This window comes from Schistocerca nitens, chromosome 3 (assembly GCF_023898315.1).
Source record: "Schistocerca nitens isolate TAMUIC-IGC-003100 chromosome 3, iqSchNite1.1, whole genome shotgun sequence".
Lineage (NCBI taxonomy): Eukaryota > Metazoa > Arthropoda > Insecta > Orthoptera > Acrididae > Schistocerca > Schistocerca nitens.
Window position 1 is genome coordinate 178475061 of NC_064616.1, and position 19468 is coordinate 178494528.

General features: G+C 40.7%; 1 protein-coding gene across 1 annotated transcript in view; it reads right to left on the minus strand.

Moving 5' to 3' along the window:
- Positions 1–3380: 3380 nt before the first annotated feature.
- The window catches only part of LOC126249133 (motor neuron and pancreas homeobox protein 1-like), a 348670-nt gene continuing 332582 nt past the window's right edge, over positions 3381–19468 (minus strand). The window contains exon 4 of the mRNA XM_049950786.1: positions 3381–3421. Within this exon, the coding sequence (XP_049806743.1) occupies positions 3381–3421 (41 nt within the window). The remainder of the gene's footprint in view (positions 3422–19468) is intronic.

The following is a 19468-nucleotide window of genomic DNA, read 5'->3' on the forward strand; positions in this document are numbered from 1 at the left end:
TGGCCTGCTAATAAAGCGCAGCCTGAAAATTCAAATAATGTAGCAAGTGCACCACAGCTTGAAAATACAAATAATATAACAAGCAGAACACAGCCTGGAAACACAAATAATGTGACAAGTCCAGCTCAGCCTGCAAACTTTTTTATCGGACTCGTATTCAGTGGAGCAAAACACCACCTCCTTCTAGTATAACGCTTACTCATAATACAGGGTGTCTCATTTGTCTTCCTCACCCAAAATAACTTTTTTCTGATGCGTTACATGAAACATTGCTTCAACCGCTGTTTCGTTAATAGCATACATTCTATGTATCACCACAAATGTAGGATATACGGGTAGAGGTTAAATCTTTTAAATGGAACTATATTCGTTTTATTCAAGAATAATGTCACCCTCTCCAAGAGATATTAAAAAATGTTTCACACTGTACCATTTTGTCCACGAAACTCAGTACTTATGACAACGCAGAAGTCACACAGCCTTTTGTAGTAACTTTTGCTGTGGTTGTACCACTACATGAAAAACAGCGTTTACATCAAATGCTCAAAAAATTGTGACCATTGGCATTCGTGTATAGGGTCAATCTGTGGATGAAGGAAGCCCTACATCGTGCTACTACTTCCTCTGTGATGGCTATACAAGCATCAGTAATGCATTGCTACATGTCCTATGGTGTTGTTGGAACATTTTGGTAGACAGTATCCTTGACTGCTTGCGACAGAAAAAAAAATTGAGTGGTATAAGTTCCGGATATTGGGCAGGCAGACTAAATAACCCACCACGTCAAATACACCTACCAGGATATTAACGGTTCAGAATTCGTGCTCGTAAGGCGTTATGTGTGGGGCAGCCATCGTGCTGATACCACAAGAACATCCTCTGATTCAGAGGTACGGCGTTCAAGAGTGTGTCTTAAAAAGCAGGCATATTGTCTTCCATTTTGGATGTCATTTACAAAGAGAGGTCCAATAATGGTATCTCCAATAGTTCCGCACTATACATTAGCGTTCAAGGAACGTTGAGGCTCTATCTGTCGGAACCATCGTAGATTGTAGATGGATCAATTATACATATTCTTCATACTAAAAGTTCCTTTGCTGGAGGATGACGCCTCGTCGGTAAAAAGAACATCTGACAAGAAATTAGGATTAGTCAGACGCTGTTGCTGAGCCTACTAATAAAATTGAACCCTATTGTTGAAGTCATTTTCATAAAGTTCTTGGTGCAAATGAACATGATAAGAATATATATATATATATATATATATATATATATATATATACTTGGAGCTACTTCATCACAAATAATATGTGGATGAAACAGTTCATTGCACAGATCTGGGAGGACGACGCTCAGCAGTTATAAAAGGTCAAACATGGCGTAATGTGACAAACATGGAAATCAATGCATTTTTTGGAATTCTCCTATTAACTGGCTGTTACAGAAGCCAGTATGTTACTATAAGAGAATTATTTCACGACTCTAGTGGTAGCCCTATATATATATATATACGTTGCAGTATGTTGCAGAATGCGATGTGCACTTGTTTTTGAGACACTGACTTCATATTGACTTCGTCGTTTGCTGACTTGAGTATTCACGGATACGGCAGCGAGCACAGCGAGCTTCGTCTGTTCGCGTTCTACGACGATTTCGAGGTCGTGCATTTAATCTTCCCGTTTCACGTAGACGAGAAATGAGACGACCAAATAACGAGATAGCAGGCGATGGCTTGTCTGGGATTCCGCGTGCCTACAGCAAATTACAGTGTAGGTATATACAATCGAGTACAAGATAGAAATAATAACATAATAATCACAAAACACAATAACATAATAATCATAAAATGCAAGTTACGGAATTATTTCCGGTGAATGAACTTTCTCTGTAGATCAGAAGCGTTTCTACATTATCGTAACGCGTGTACATCATACATCTTTACACAACAAAAACTGTATTCACAATTTGTACTACCGCTACGCAACTACTAAGTTACTCTTACGCACGACTACACTGGTATGCAGTGTACTGTGAGCTAAAGCAATAACAAATGACGTGCACTGGGGGCAGAGGAGTACTTGTGTTTACATGAATTCAGAAATCATAAACAAAACCCACACCTCTACTTCAGCACTACATTTGGTACGTAATATGTACAATCAAGGCAGTAAAGAGCTCGGTTTCTTCACAACCTGTGTACTTTTTATCCTTTGCACATCTACGTTTCATTGACAAAAATGGTTCAGTCTGATACATTTTTGAATAGCTCTTAGAGAGGGTAAGTGTATTCCTGAATAAAATGTACATGGTTCCATTTAAAAAATTTAACCCCGTATCTCTTGCATATGTGGGGATACATGAAACGTATACCCTCAGCAACAACTATACAATGATGTTAAAAATCATTTGTTGAAACCGTTTTACATTTAACGCATCAGAAAAAAAGTTATTTTGGGTGAGGAAGGTAAATAGGACACCCTGTATGATGTGAGTTTTTCCAGGACCTGTTAGCGGAACAAATACACAAACGCCAAAAGACACTTGGAGCTACTTCATCACAAATAATATGTGGATGAAACAGTTCATTCCACAGATCTGGGAGGACGAAACTCAGCAGTTATAAAAGATCAAACATGGCGTAATGTCACAAACATGGAAATCAATGCATTTTTTGGAATTCTCCTATTAACTGGCTGTTACAGAAGCCAGTATGTTACTATAAGAGAATTATTTCACGACTCTAGTGGTAGCCCTGTTTATATGGCAACTTTTTCTATAAACATGTCTGAAGAAATATGGAGCGTCATAAGGTTCGACGATGCATGCACCTGACAAGCTAGGAGACAAAATGATCATATGGCAGCTTTCAGCAATGTGTGGGAACTCGTCCTAAACAACCGCAGACAAAAATTTCATCCAAGAGAGAACTCCACAACAGGTGAGCAGCTAGTGTTTTTCAGAGATCGTTGCAGATTTCTACAATTTATCCCAAGCAAGCCAGGAAAACACAGAATAAAGATATTCTGGCTCTGCAGCTCTTTGGCATCATACACTATAGATGGGCTAGTGTAGTCAGAAAAGAATCCAGATCACTCTCGCCAAGCTAATGTTGCAGCTCATTTGGTAAAGACCGTGGCAAAGACGATTAGAGGAAGCTAAACCAATATCACGATGGACAATTACTTTACCAGTGTTTCCCTGTTTCAAGATTTCTTGAAGGATAAAATTACATCGGTCTCGATACTCTTCGCCATATCAAACCGCAAATTCCACATGAAATGAAACCATTTAAGACACGGGCGGTGCTATCTTCAAAGTTTGGATTCAGGCATGATTCGACTATTGTGAGTTATGTACCGAAGAAGAATAAGTGTGTGCCACTAAGTTCCATGCATCACGACACCACAGTTGATAAGACCCACTGAAAGAAGAAAAGAATGATTATATTTTATAACAAAACAGAATAAGGTGTAGATTCTCTTGACCAAAAAGTACGTACTTACACTTACAAAAGACAGACAAGGATATGCCCATTTCTTTATAGGCTAATGTAATGGATGTTGCAACTATGAATTCTTTCTGTTTATTCACAACTCAGTATCCAGAATATCATAATGGAAAATGGCATATGAGGAGGATTTTCTTGAAACACTTGGCCCTAGAACTTATTTGTCCACATCTGGGATGCAGAACGAAAACTCCAAATTTACAGACAAATGTCCTACAAGCTTTTGCTAAATGTAGAGTCTAAAGGAACCAGTAAATGGATGCCATTCGCCAGATAAAAAAGCCCAGAAGAAGATACTTTTGGTGCCCACAAGAATTAGAAAGGAAAATTGTCGTTCAAACTGTTCTAACAACGTATTCAATGAACATTGTGTGCTTGTTTGTGAAGATTGTTTGCAGTAATGTCTAGACCTTTGTGACAGGCAGTACGAGCAAACTGTTGGTGTTAGTATGACTTTGTAGTACCTGGAGCTTGAAATGATGATGAGCCAGTTTAGATCAGGAATATACAGAACTGGAAGCCACGATACTAGTAAATTCTGAAGTTGCATGAATTGCTTGCACGCGATACTACTGACGCAATATAGTTATAGAGCCTAAGAAATCAACTGCGTATTTCCCGGTGAGAAAGAACAGTGGTGAACAATTTTCGCCATATCAGTTTAGTGAAACGTGTTCCACAGAGCTAGAATTTCTGCTTGGCGACTAAGTGTAAGGCCTCTGGATCGGATGTCAGTTTTGCAACGTTGAACAATTTTTCTACATTGTTGAAGTGGAAACTACAGTTAGAGTAATTTCCCAAAAATGTGAACTTGAACTACGTAAAATAAGTTTATTGTGATGGAAAACAGTTGATCTTCTGCACTATTTTCTTCCTTAAACTACCCGAAATAGGTGATGTCGACAAAGTCACCTGGAGAGAATGATCATGACATTTAACAGAAGACATTAACATCCTCTGGCTTTGAAACTGGTGTTTACCGCCAGTTTTAGTATTTTACAAGCGTCGTTGCTAAGTGCAAATAAATAAAGTAGTGGAAGGCAGTTTCTTTTATGAAGTAACGTCTTCATCAGTCAGTCAGGTTTTAATGTAATCTACGAATAATTGGAGATGTCCGATATTAACTTGAAAAGTATTCCCTAAAAATGGCAAGAACTAAATAACCACTTGTTACGATCCACTTGCCACAGAACGCCGTAACCGTTTGCTGTGAACTAAATATTTACCGGTTTTTGGGCAACTGCTTCGGAAAATGACCAAATGCTTCCTTCAAGCACGCGTGTAGCAGTAGCAGAACGAGGAAGTTAGTAGCGATAATGGTAGTAATAATCGAAGCATTTGGTAACTTCATAGACTGCAATGGTCTTTCTCGATCTAAGAATTTTCTCGGAATAGTGAAAATTTCAAAACTGCTTCGAACCGAGGCTATGATGGCTGAAAGCGTCTTCACATGCCGCTGACATGAGACTATAATAATTTACGATTCAGAAGCCTGCTGCCAATTAACCAGTAAATAGATAACTGAATTTTTTTTCATCGTGACTAATTTGTAACCTAAGCGCATCATACGTTACGATACAATTATGAATGCAGCACAGGCGACTACACTTGTCTCGTGGAATATTCCTAGGTTTTTAGTTGTTAGGTATGGGTTTGATTCCCACTTCCTTGATGTATTTTAACACCAGCACGTCTCCTTCTCGTCTAGTAATGCCAAGTGAAGAGAGTCAGGTTACATCGTAGTTCAGCATCCGCATAATAGACATCATACCCTTGGCTACCAACTGGGGCAGAGCCGGTTTAGGTTGGGCCATAGCAGAGGCAGGAGTTGCGGCAAGCAGAAACTCTGTCGCCAGTGAGCTTCCTTACACTATAAATCTCATTTCATGTAATGATCCACTGGTCAATTCAGGTCACAGAGCTCTTATTTTACTTGAACTTGAGATGTTGAGAAATTTGGTGTTGGACCGGGATTCGAATTCGGATCTCCTCTTTCGTGGTACCTGACTCACACGGAACGATATAGTCCGATCGTTTGGTTGTTTTTCCCAAGACTGCGAGCTCCTCTAGGTCTCCACGAAAGGCACATATGTGGGTTAGAATCCTGGTCCAGCACAAAAATATTCATGGCTTCATTTCTAGCCCCCGTATATGCACACCGAAGTACTAGTGATAAATAATTTTTATTTTTAATGTATCTTCACGTGTTATCAACAATAACGATAGGTGGCATAATTTCTAGTCAAACATGCACACATCTCACTACTGGGGAGCAAACAGTTCGTAGACAGAAATCAACGGCGGTAGGGGCCGGCTTCGATTCCTGGTCAGGAAGAAAAGTTCGAATTTAAACATCTCGCTGCTGGTGAAAAAAAATTCGATATATAACATCTGATTTTACTTAGTTCACAATTTAATTACGTTCTGGTTTCGAGCTCCCGTCACAAAACTTTAAATTATGGCGCTTTGTTTTAAATAAGTAGAAACTTTGTCACTTGAAATTATATTAAACGTTTTTTTTTTGGTTAACTAACAGGAAGATAAGGGGACTTGATAGGATTCCAGGCAGAGGAAAAAAAATCAAGTTATGATTTCCTAACTGGTACTGGTAAAAACTTCGATATTTTACGACCCTTTAGGCCCAGTCACCAGCGACGAATGTTACTGTGATCTAGTCTCGATCAAGCACGAAAGCTTTGCTTAGTTACAGTGGCTATCGGTACTTGATTTCAATCCAGTTCTAGAACAAAAAATTTCGTCATGTCGTTTTAAGTTCAGGCATGTGGACAAGTAATTGCTCAATCACGAGTAGAGAGATATCACTGGTGGTACAATGTTAATTTTGAGGTTTCCATAGAGCGCTTGCCGCTGTTAATCGTGTTGCTTTCAACTGGTTAGTTCAACACCGAGCTTATGAGAAACCACTCGTACGAGAAACGACGTTTCACGGGTATGGGAAAAGCTTTTCAAGAGCAGAAACACTTCGAACTGACATAGAACCTTAGGAGTCTAGATATTGTCTCAAAATATCTTGTTCATAAAAATATTTAATTTTGTCTAAAGATTGCTGGAATGACATATATGACAGATTTAGTTAACTCAAATTCTAACGAGTTTGGTAGTGACTTTATGGGCAACTTATTAAGGGAAGACGTACAGTGTACTAAGGGTGTCATTAAACCGATTTTTACAGCAGTAGTTTGAGGAGTTGATGTTGATATTTTATTGGATCCTGACTTGGAGGCGACCCGAAAAACAGAGACGTTATGTCAAGAGCACAATGATCAAGTAAAGATGCCTATTTTTCCGCTAAGAGGATTAACAGTTATAACTACAGTTTGGAATCGAAGCATGCCAATCAGAAAACAAGTTCTGTTTAAATATGAGTTTTTGTAGAAGATTTTGAGCAGTTTTTGTTACTCCGTTTTTGAGTGTTGGAATCATATTCGGTACGAACTGGATGATAGAAATATGTTGTCGATTAGGCTCAAATGGTTCAAATGGCTCTGAGCACTATGGGACTCAACTGCTGAGGTCATTAGTCCCCTAGAACTTAGAACTAGTTAAACCTAACTAACCTAAGGACATCACACACATCCATGCCCGAGGCAGGATTCGAACCTGCGACCGTAGCGGTCTCACGGTTCCAGACTGCAGCGCCAGAACCGCGCGGCCACTTCGGCCGGCGTTGTCGATTAGGAGAAAGCTTAGTTTGGTGCTGGCCTTACACACTGTACAAGGTTGACTGAGCTATGACAACATAGTCCCATTTCCACCGACCGGTCAAAAATGGTTCAAATGGCTCTGAGCACTATGGGACTTAACTTCTCAGGTCATCAGTCCCCTAGAACTTAGAAATACTTAAACCTAACTAACCTAAGGACATCACATACATCCATGCCCGAGGCAGGATTCCAACCTGCGACCGTAGCGGTCGCGCGGTTCCAGACTGTAGCGCCTAGAACCGCTCGGCCACCCGGCCGGCCCGACCGGTCAAAACATGGGCCTGTGGCATTGACTCAGCTCACACTGTTTCTCCATGGGGTGCATAAGGTCTTAGATATAGAACTCTCTGACTTCCTTTCGGTTCTGACTTAAATTGGAACGATCGCATGGACAAAGCTGCAGTGAGGGCGGGGTAGAGACTGAGGAACAGTTACAAGATGCCGAGGGACTGTCTAAAAAACCACGCTGGAGTTTTTCTGTACGGGATCCTTAGCAGATAAATTCGAAAAAGACGACGCGTTTCGAGATGTGAGAGTAGCACGAATATGATTCACCGGTGGCCGTAATCATTAAAAGGCGTCTCCATAGGATCCAACGCATGTATGCGGTTGAATGGATAGACTTGATTCAAAATCACAGACAGCAGAAAGCGTAACACTATCAGTGTGTCTGTAGAACCCAAACAGCTTTTTATGAAAGGTGAAAGTAACATAGTCATCGTGATCGAGTTTTTAATAGCGCTGTCATGCGAAAAATATGCCGCTGGCGGTAGAGTCCTTCTGTAGTCAGCTTCTAATGTCGGTTCGCAATAGTGTTCGACGAAAAGAACATCGTCTTCCCTCCAGGGATTCCCATTTGAACTACCCAGTCAGTGTACTCCGATCACTGAAAAATTTCTCGCCATGTGAACTGGCTCTCAATTTAATTATTTAGATTATCCGTTTGTATCAGTGACATAGCACCTGGCGGGTGCAGGCGATGGCTAGGGCACAAAGATACGATTCTTGACTCAGCGGTTTTTTTTTTCCCTCGTTGCGGCGATATCTTTTAACGATATTCGAATCTCTCGCCTGCACAGGGAGAGAAGACCATCATAATAAAATCAGATGTATTACCGAATTTATAAACTGAGACATAGTATAAATCCGACATTTACAACTTCTCTGTGCTGTTGCCTTAAGACACTTCGTATGATGCAGAGCATTTGGCAGAGCAGGTAGAATTTTAGAATCAATGACGAAAAGTTAAAAAATTTTTAAGAATAAATAATGGTTCATGCTTATACCTATCGCATTATTTGCGAGTGTCAACAATAAGACACGTAGGGCAAAATGCCGTGTCCTAAAAATATACAAGAGCAATAAGTAATACAATACTGAATTCATTAATACATTACTGGCCATTAAAATTGCTACACCACGAAGGTGCATTGCAACGGACGCGAAATTTAACCGACACGAAGAAGATGCTGTGATATGCAAACGATTAGCTTTTCAGAGCATTCACACAAGGTTGGCGCCGGTGGCGACACCTACAACGTACTGACATGAGGAAAGTTTCCAACCCATTTCTCGTACACAAACAGCAGTTGACCGGCGTTGCCTGGTGAAACGTTGTTGTGATGCCTCGTGTAAGGAGGAAAAATGCGTACCATCACGTTTCCGACTTTGATATAGGTCGGATTGTAGCCTATCGCGATTGCGGTTTATCGTATCGCGACATTCCTGCTCGCGTTGGTTGAGATCCAATGACTGTTAGCAGAATATGGAATCGATGGGTTCAGGAGCGTAATACGGAACGCAGTGCTGGATCCCAACGGCCTCGTGTCACTAGCAGTCGAGATGACAGGCATCTTATCCGCATGGCTGTAAAGGATCGTGCAGCCACGTCTCGATCCCTGAGTCAACAGATGGGGACGTTTGCAAGAGAACGACCATCTGCACGAACAGTTAGATGACGTTTGCAGCAGCATGCACTATCAGCTCGGAGACCATGGCTGCGGTTACCCTTGACGCTGCATCACAGACAGGAGCGCCAGCGATGGTGTACTCAACGACGAACCTGGGTGCACGAATGGCAAAACGTCAATTTTTCGGATGAATCCAGGTTCTGTTTACAGCATCATGATGGTCGCATCCGTGTTTAGCGACATCGCGGTGAACGCTCATTGGAAGCGTGTATTCGTCATCGCCATACTGGCGTATCACCCGGCGTGATGGTATGGGATGCCATTGGTTACACGTCTCGGTCACCTCTTGTTCGCATTGACGACACTTTGAAGAGTGGACGTTACATTTCAGATGTGTTACGACGCTTGGCTCTACCCTTCATTCGTCCCTGCGAAACCCTACATTTCAGCAGGATAATTCACGACCGCATGTTGCAGGTCCTGTACGGGCCATTCTGGATACAGAAAATGTTCGACTGCTGCCCTGGCCAGCACATTCTCCAGATCTCTCACCAATTGAAAACAAACGAGCAACTGGCTCGTCACAATACGCCAGTCACTACTCTTGATGAAGTGTGGTATCGTGTTGAAGCTGCTTGGGCAGCTGTACCTGTACACGCCATCCAAGCTCTGTTTGACTCAATGCCCAGGCGTATCAAGGCCGTTATTACGGCCAGAGGTGGTTGTTCTGTGCACCCAAACTGCGTGAAAATGTAATCACATGTCAGTTCTAGTATAATATATTTGTCCAATGAATACCCGTTTATCATCTGCATTTCTTCTTGGTGTAGCAATTTTAATGGCCGGTAGTGTAACTTAGTATTAAAGGGGAAAATATTTTATTTTGGTGCGGTGTGAAATAAACCATTAAATTAATCTGTTTCATCATTTTAGAGAGTATTTTGTGGTTTAACACTATTCTCAATGGTTTGGATGCTTTCTACAACAGGTACATGGGTATACAAGTTTTCAATATCAAATGATAGTGAGATAAAGTTGTTGGGCTGTTTAATGTTGCTAAGAGCATTGATAAATCATTTACCATTTTAGGTTGTAGAAGTATTTTCGTTTTTATAAAATACGTGTAGTAAAACATTTAGTTTTTACATAGCTGATAAGCAGTGGTGCCAGTAGAATTGACTATTGGTCTAATGGGCCAATGTTGTTTTTGAATCTTGACTTGCCCTCTGAGTGAAGGAGTTTTAGGACTGATGTAAATAAGTTTATGTTTTTCTTTAGGGTGAAATAGGTGCTCACTAGCATTAATTGCTCCCCATAATTTCTTTGTTAGAAGCATCCACCAAATTATTGTTAGCTAATTTAATGTTGATAGCATTAAAAATTCTTCTGTTTTTGCTACAACCCTCTTTATACATAATCACTGCTGTGTTGCCCTTGTCTGCTTTGTATACTAGTGCATCATTATTTTTAAGTTTCTTATTGATTTCATTCTAAATACTCTAGTCAGTAGAGATATTCTTATCTCTGGAATCCACATTCCTATCAATAGTATCAGTCTTTTGCATGCCACTTTAGTGTGTTCTTTTGTATCCATTTTAAGTGAATCTAGCCATAATTTAACAATAGAAATCAGTTCTACAACAGCTTTTTGATTGATTGTTGGTTTTATATTATATTTTAAACCTTTATGAAGCAATCAGATTCTCTATGATTAAAATAAAATGTCAATTTTATTAATATTTGTACTATAAAATTCAAAGTTTGAAGTAGATACGTAAGCACGACTTGATTTAACTTGCTTAGACATAAGGCACTCTAACTTCTAACATGTTCTTTTTGTATTAACTCTTTTTGTTTCTCTAGCCATTCATCAATATGGAAACAAACACTGTCTAATTGCAAATTATGTAAAACACTAGTTATGTCGTCGTATAAACTGTAAGCACTAATACTTAGTTTGCCTTTTACTGTGAATAAACATTTTATCGAATTGCTAACGACACACTTTTCAAGTTTCCAAGTCCACCAGTCATAGTGACCATTTGTAGGCACTTTCACGTAAGCAGAAACATATTGAGATGTTACATTATTAGCGACACTTCCTTTAATAAAATTAATGTGGTTGGAGATCTTCACAACCTTCAGTTTATATTTCTGGTACAGGTAGATGGCTCTTTGCATCTGGCTTGATCTTAGGTTTAGTATTTTATCCATCCTCAGAAACTGTAGCTGTACAGGATTATGGCATTTTGCTGTGTGCATCTTACTGTTGACACTTACAAATAATGCGATAGACATAAGTATGTACCATTTTTTATCTTTTAATTTTTAAAATCTTTAAGCATTTCATCCCTAATTTTAGTATTCTTATGTGACATCTACTTATTTGTGTTTTTTTTTCCTTCACAACCTTCTGAAGAAGGGCACTAAGTGCCTGAAACTGGTAAAGAAATTAAATTCCTTTTATGGACCTGATTGCTTATTATTTCGTTTATATGTGTGATAGTCTCCATCTCTCATATTCAGTTTAAGTAATACAGAAAATTTCTGCTACAAATTGTGGAGTTCCCATTGTGTTCAACAACACAGATATTACTCACTATGAATGAAAATAAGAATCATGCAGTTAAAGATTTTATTTGTCAAAATTATTAGCTGATACCGAATTTAATATGTCAAGAATATTCTTACTGTAGCTGAAGTACATTTCCAATACATAGCACAGGAGGAGAGGGCAGGTATCCATATGATGCAAGCAGCAATATGTCTGCATATTAGAAATAGCGCAACCACCTCGTCCTGGAAGTAAACTGTACTCAGGAAAGCAGTGTTGAAAGTTCTCTCAGTCACATGGTATTCTGAAACTGGTTTCAAGATAACAATATTGCCAGCTTTCTGAAGATATGATAGAAGGTTAATATTTGTTGCATCGTTTGCGGTAATTTTTGTATCTTTGAACTGACAAATATCATCTACATAATATTTACCTTTACGCAAGAATCAGAAACAAGCACTTGGAAACCCACACACCATATTCAGCCTAACGATAGTGTAATTCTTTCCAAATTCTCAATCCCCCAGCACAATGGAAACACATGATATGATATCTGTTACTAGTATAAAAGAGTCGAGTTTCACATAGTATGTCTGCGCATTGTTCAATAACTAATCGCCCAACATCGAAGGATGCTAACTCCACCTCATAAGTACTATATTTAGGGCAAGGTAACCCACTGTCTTGCATATCATGAGGTATACTGATTCAGGAGATGAATGCAGAATTATTCTGTACAGACTACAAGTATCATACTACAAAGAGTTCATCTCATCATAGACCCAATTTCTCAGGTTTACCTCCGCAACACCCCAGACATCCACTATGTTAGAGAGGGAGATTTACTTTCAAAGATCCAGGATTGTGACATTTCTGGTCACATGATCACGATGTCACTTCCGTCATGCCTTCTATATTTGCTTGTAGATGCAAGTCAATTGGAAACATGAGCCCAATTACGTTATTTTGTATATGTATGGGTTTGTGGTAGGAGCCTCCAGACCCAACCCTGCATCTAACACGGATGGATCTTCCTGAGGAACTGCAACTATGTTTTAGAGGCATAATGTGAGTGATCTTCTCAGTTTTTGTTTGGATGTAGAGTGAGAAGAGTGCTTGGTGTAAGAAATATAATAGAATAATGTCAGTCACACTGTCAAGTGACCATAATTCTACAATGACCATCATTCTCCACTCAGTGTCATTGTCTACTGACCATCAATTTCCGTCAGCCGTAATACTCCACTGATCATCATTTCCCACAGACTATAATTTTTCATTGGCTATAATTCTACATTGACCATTGTTATCAATTGAACATCATTCTCCATTGATTATCATTTTCTAATGATTGTAATTCTCCATTGACCATAATTCTCTGTTGACTATCATTACCCACTGACTATCACTCTACTGACCATCATTCTACATTGACCATAATTCTACACTGACCATTATTCTCCATGACCATAATTCTCCACTGACCACAATTCAATGAAATAATTCTCCAATGACCATCATTACACATTAAGCACCGATCTCCACTGACAATAATTCTACTTTGGCTGTCATTCTCAGTTGACCATCATTCTGTAGTTACCATCTTTTTCTTTGACCATCATACCCCACTGGCTATTATTCTCCACTGACAATAATTATCTGCTGATCATAATTCTCCATTGACCATATTGATCATAATTCTCCACTGAGTATTATTCTCCACTGACCATCGTTCTACACTGAGCATAATTCTACAGTGACCATCATTCACCACTGACCATATTGATCATCATTCTCAACTGACAATCATTATCCACTGACTATAACTCTCCATTGACCATTGTTATCCACTGACCATCATTACCAACTGGTCATCATTATCCACTGATAATAATGAAATCAATTTTTTTTCGTATGGGTGGAAAGTGGGCTGTGGACGTTTTGAAAATGGAAAACAAACATTTGCTGAACGTTTATTGATTATAAGAGCTGCCGAGAATTTTGAGAAACCTTTTAACACACGGCAAATCAGAATAAAGAGTGAAAATGAATCAGGCCTGAACTTAGGAAGGAAACGTGCATGCCAAGTTAAAACACCTGAAGCTACAGTGTGTTTGGAGAGGTGATTCAAAAATCATGTACGTCAGCTTTTCAACCACTGCAGATATTGTAACAACTATTCCAAAAGAGAAAGAGAACTCAGGAAGAATACGTCAAAAAAATGTATTTATGAAAGTAGAAGGTGGAGACGAAGATGATGATTACATTGAGGAAGAAGAAGAAGAGGATGATTACGATGGTGTTCACGATTGGAAGACATGGTCCAGCAATGGAAGACTGATTTACAGAGTCCGAATACTTTGTTGCTTTTGAAGTGTATTGTAAGCATGAATGTATTTACTACACTGAACTATTTCTGTATAATTACAACTAGTTGATTGTTACGTTAGGAAGATGCAGCGTGATAGTCTTAGGTCAAAACGCAACATATGCACAAAATAATGCAGTTGGTGTAGTTGTTTATTATTTGATTGCATCTACAAGCAAATGTAGAAGGCGTGACCAGAAGAGACTAAATGATCACATGACCATATGTATCACGATGTTGGATTTTTGTGTTATATAAGTAGCTCAGAAAGCAAATCTCTCTCTCTTTCTCTCTAACGTAGTGGATATCTGGGGTGCTGGGGAGGTACACCTGTGAAAGTAGATCTGTGGTGAGTCGAAATTTTTTTGTTCAATACTTGTAGCCTATACAGCACTGAACTATATCTGCAGTCATCTCTTGAATCGGTCTCATTGTGCAGTTCAATACATGATATGCAACACACTGGGTTAGCTCACCAAAAACATAGAACATTTGAGACGCAGCTAGGATCGTTTGATAGCTGATCGTTAACTACTAAACAATGTCTGGAAAATGAAGTTGGAAATCTAACCATGTGTTCCCATTGTAGTGGAGGGTTGAGAGGTTGGGAATAAATGCACAATTCATGGGCTGAACGTGTTATGTAGTCTTCCAAGTGTTTGTTTGTGATTATTGCGTAGGGTGAAGAATGTGTAAATGTTATTTGTCAGTTCAAAGACGCAAAAATGACTGCAAAGGATATGCAACTAATATTCAATGTTCATCAAATTCAAATGTTCAAATGTGTGTGAAATCTTAAGGGACTTAACTGCTAAGGTCATCAGTCCCTAAGCTTACACACAACTTAACCTAAATTATCCTAAGGACAAACACACACACCCATGCCGGAGGGAGGATTCGAACCTCCGCCGGGACCAGTCCATCAAATATGGCTGGAAATGTAGTTATCCCGAAAGCATCGTTTGAGTAAGAGGGCTTTCAACAATGCTCGTCTGTGTAAAATTTACTTCCAGGAAAAGTTGGGGGTGCTCTTTCTTTCATGCAGGCATGTTGCTGGTTATGTTACAGCAAGAGCATTTGTGAAATAATAAATTCGTTATCGGCTAATAGTATGGACATGCAAAATGTATAACTGCATTTTATTATTTTCAGTCATAGTAAGTAATTCCTCTGCATGAACTACGGACATTTCCGTTGATGTGGAGGCTTGCGTGTCTCAGTGATACATATAGCCGTACCGTAGGTGCAACTACAACGGAGGAGTATCTGTTGAGAGGTCAGACATAGTACGTATGATTCCTGAGGAAGGGTAGCAGCCTTTACAGTAATTGCAGGGGTAACAATCTGGATAATTGACTGATATGACCTTGTAACATCAACCAAAATGGCATTGCTGCGCTGGTACTGCGAACTGCTAAAAGCAATGGGAAAATACAGCCATAATTTTTCCTGAGGGTCTACAGCTCTACTATGTGGTAAAATAATGATGGAATCGTCGTGGGTTAAATATTTCTGAGGTAAAATAGTTCCCTATTTGGATCTTTCGGTAAGGAACATTCAGGAGGAAACAAAACAGGCGTTCCACGGATCGGTTCGTGGAGCGTTAGATCCCTTAATGGGGCAGGTAGGTTAGAAAATTTAAAAAGGAAATTAAAAGGTTAAAGTTAGATGTGGAAATTAGTGAAGTTCGCGGGCAGGTGGAACAAGACAGCTTCAAAATGGTTCAAATGGCTCTGAGCACTATGGGACTTAACATCTGTGGTCATCAGTCCCCTAGAACTTAGAACTACTTAAACCTAACTAACCTAAGGACATCACACACATCCATGCCCGAGGCAGGATTCGAACCTGTGACCGCAGCGGTCGCGCAGTTCCAGACTGTAGCGCCTAGAACCGCTCGGCCACGCGGCCGGCCGAACAGGACAGGGCTATAAATACAAAATCAAATGTGGGTAATGCAGGAGTAGCTTTAATAATGAAAAAGAAAACAGAAATGCATGCAAGCCCCTATGAACAGCATAGTGAGCGCATTATTGTAGCCAAAATAGATACGAATCCCACACCCACCACAGCCGTACAAGTTGATATGCCAACTAGCACGGCAGATGATGAAGAGAATGAAGAAATGTATGATGAGATAAAAGAAATTATTCAGATAGTTAAGGAAGACGACAGTTTAATAGTGATAGGTGACTGGAATTCGATATTAGTAAAAGGAAGAGAAGGAAACATAGTAAGTGAATATGAACTGAGTGTTCCTATAATTTTCATTTCTGTAAAAAGAAACATACATGTGCCATTTAAATAAACGTAACTATGTGTTGAAAGTGATGTTCGTTTACTTTTATAGACTGCATTTCTGACCATTGTGTGACACCCATGACAGCAGGCTCCAAGACAGTGCAAACAGCGACTGCCTGCGCATTACGGCAGAAACCAAAGCGCCGTTGTCATCTTTAAAATCTGATATTTCATAATGCACACTCATGCTCATAAATTAAGGATAATGCTAATACATGGTGAAACAATGCTCTGGTGGGCGGTTTGCGGGTTTAAATCACCTCGGGGTATGACCATGCGGTGCATTTGACTTGCGGTCGTCGCACGGTGGCGCTGGTAGCAGTCCACATACGCAGAGGTGTGTTGGTGCATGTCAGAGTACGGTGCAGCAAGTAAGTCTGCAGACGCTTTCAGACGTGCTATGGTGACTGTGTGTTGAAAATGGCTCAAAGAACACATACTGATGACGTTATGAGGGGTAGAATACTAAGGCGACTGGAGGCTGGTCAAACACAGCAGGTCGTAGCACGGGCCCTCCGTGTGCCACAAAGTGTGATCTCAAGATTACGGTAACGATTTCAGCAGACAAGAAACGTGTCCCGGCGGTACAGTTCGGGACGTCCACAGTGTACAACACCACAAGAAGACCGACATCTCACCATCAGTGCCCGCAGACGACCACGGAGTACTGCAGGTAGCCTTGCTTGGGACCTTACTGCAGCCAATGGAACAGTTGTCTCCAGACACAGTCTACAGACGACTGAACAGACATGGTTTATTCGCCCGGAGACCTGCAAGGTGCATTCCACTGACCCCTGGTCACAGGAGAGCCCGTAAACCCTGGTGTCAAGAACACAGTACATGGTCATTGGAATAGTGGTCCCAGGTTATGTTCACGGAGGAGTCCAGGTATAGTGTGAACTGTGATTCTAGCCGGGTTTTCATCTGGCGTGAACCAGGAACCAGATACCAACCCCTTAATGTCCTTGAAAGGGACCTGTATGGAGGTCATGGTTTGATGGTGTGGGGTGGGATTATGATTGGTGCACGTTCACCCCTGTATGTCTTTGACAGAGGAACTGTAACAGGTCAGGTGTATCGGGAAGTCATTTTGCAACAGTATGTCCATCTTTTCAGAGGTGCAGTGGGTCCCACCCTCCTCCTGATGGATGATAACGCTCGAGTTGCCATCGTGGAGGAGTACCTTGGAGCGGAAGATATCAAGCGAATTGAGTGGCCTGCCTGTTCTCCAGACCTAAACCCCATCGAGCACGTCTGGAATGCTCTCGGTAGACGTATCTCTGCACGTCTTCAAACCCCTAGGACACTTCAGGAACTCCGAGAGGCACTGGTGCAAGAATGGGAGGCTATACCCCAGCAGCTGCTCGACCACCTGATCCAGAGTATGCCAATCCGTTGTGCGGCTTGTGTACGTGTGCATGGTAATCATACCCATATTAATGTCGGGGTACATGCGCAGGAAACAATGGCGTTTTGTAGCACATGTTTCTGGACGGTTTTCTCAACTTGTCAGCAATACTGTGGACTTACAGATCTGTGTCGTGTGTGTTACCTATGTGCCTATGCTATTAGCGCCAGTTTTGTGTAGATCCACGTTGTGTTACACCACATTCTGCAATTATTCTTAATTTATGAGCATGAGTGTATGAGGGCTAGAACAGTGAAACCAAGTCTGTCATCACGAATTGTACCTCTACTTTTCATTTCTGTAGAGAAAACATACATGTGCCATTAAAAAAAACCCTAGCTTTGTGTCAAAAGTGATTTCGTTCAGCTTTAGGGTGTATGCACTCCTGTCCATTTTATGAGTCCCTGACATACTCGTAGGTTTATCCCTGGCCAACTGCATTTTTCATCATTTGTTTCATTTCGCTAATATATGACGTGGCAGAGTTAAAGGTGAACACAGACTACTCTGACGTGACGTGTTCCCACGTCACGTCAGGCAGCGTGGGACCACGTCAGACATGAAGCTGTGTTCAGATTGGCCTGACGTACCGCAGCATGAAACAACTACTTCGTCTGCATTGTATTTTCCGACAGTTTGTTTTGAACCTGCAACCATGAATGTACTGCGTTTTTTTGACATGCTGGAAGAAGAAGAAGAAGAAATGGCCACTCTGTGTATTGCATCCATTTGCTCGTCTAGAGAATGGATGCATCCTATCAATATGGGGCGAGACGAATTCGGGGGGTTCCAAAATTTAATGCCTCAACTAATAGAAGATGAAGAGCGGTTTAAGTGGTATTACAGAATGACAAAAACTGAATTCTACCATCTCCTGAGCTTGGTTGGTCCGATGATAGAAAAAGTAACTGTTTTCACTAACCTGTAATGACGAGTTTTTCTCCTATTTCGTCCCAAGCCTCTTTCCTTGAATGCTGGTTACGATACTCCCGGTTTGTAGGGTCATACAGCACCGAATTTGACCGAACGTATTCATTCAACATCTCCTCCATCTTCAAACAATAACTACAAACGGTAGAGGAGAAACCACACTTCTGACGCCTTCCCACGACTGACGAAAATCTAGAACTTTAGACATTCTTCCCACGCGTCATAAGGCGTGTAGCGTCAGATTGCATCATCCAACGCATTCCCACGTCACGTCAGCTCAATATAAACATAAGCGCAGAAAACCCTGTGTTGGATTTTTACATCACGCGCGTTATGACGTGAGCCCATGTGTTTCCACGTCGCGTCAGAGTAGTCTGTATTCGCCCTAAGGTGATACACACTGTATAGTGTATGTTCACACATCTGTACCCTCCAATCACCTACAAATAAAAATGATACATTACCCTCGAATCGCCGGCCGGAGTGGCCGTGCGGTTCTAGGCGCTACAGTCTGGAACCGAGCAACCGTTACGGTCGCAGGTTCGAATCCTGCCTCGGGCATGGATATGTGTGATGTCCTTAGGTTAGTTATGTTTAATTAGTTCTAAGTTCTAAGCGACTGATGACCTCAGAAGTTAAGTCGCATAGTGCTCAGAGCCAGAGCCCTCGAATCACCTACAACTAACAATGATGCATTATTCCTACTTTACTCTATTGCTATCCTTCTTCTAGGTATTGTAATTTTCATGACCAGCAGTGCACTT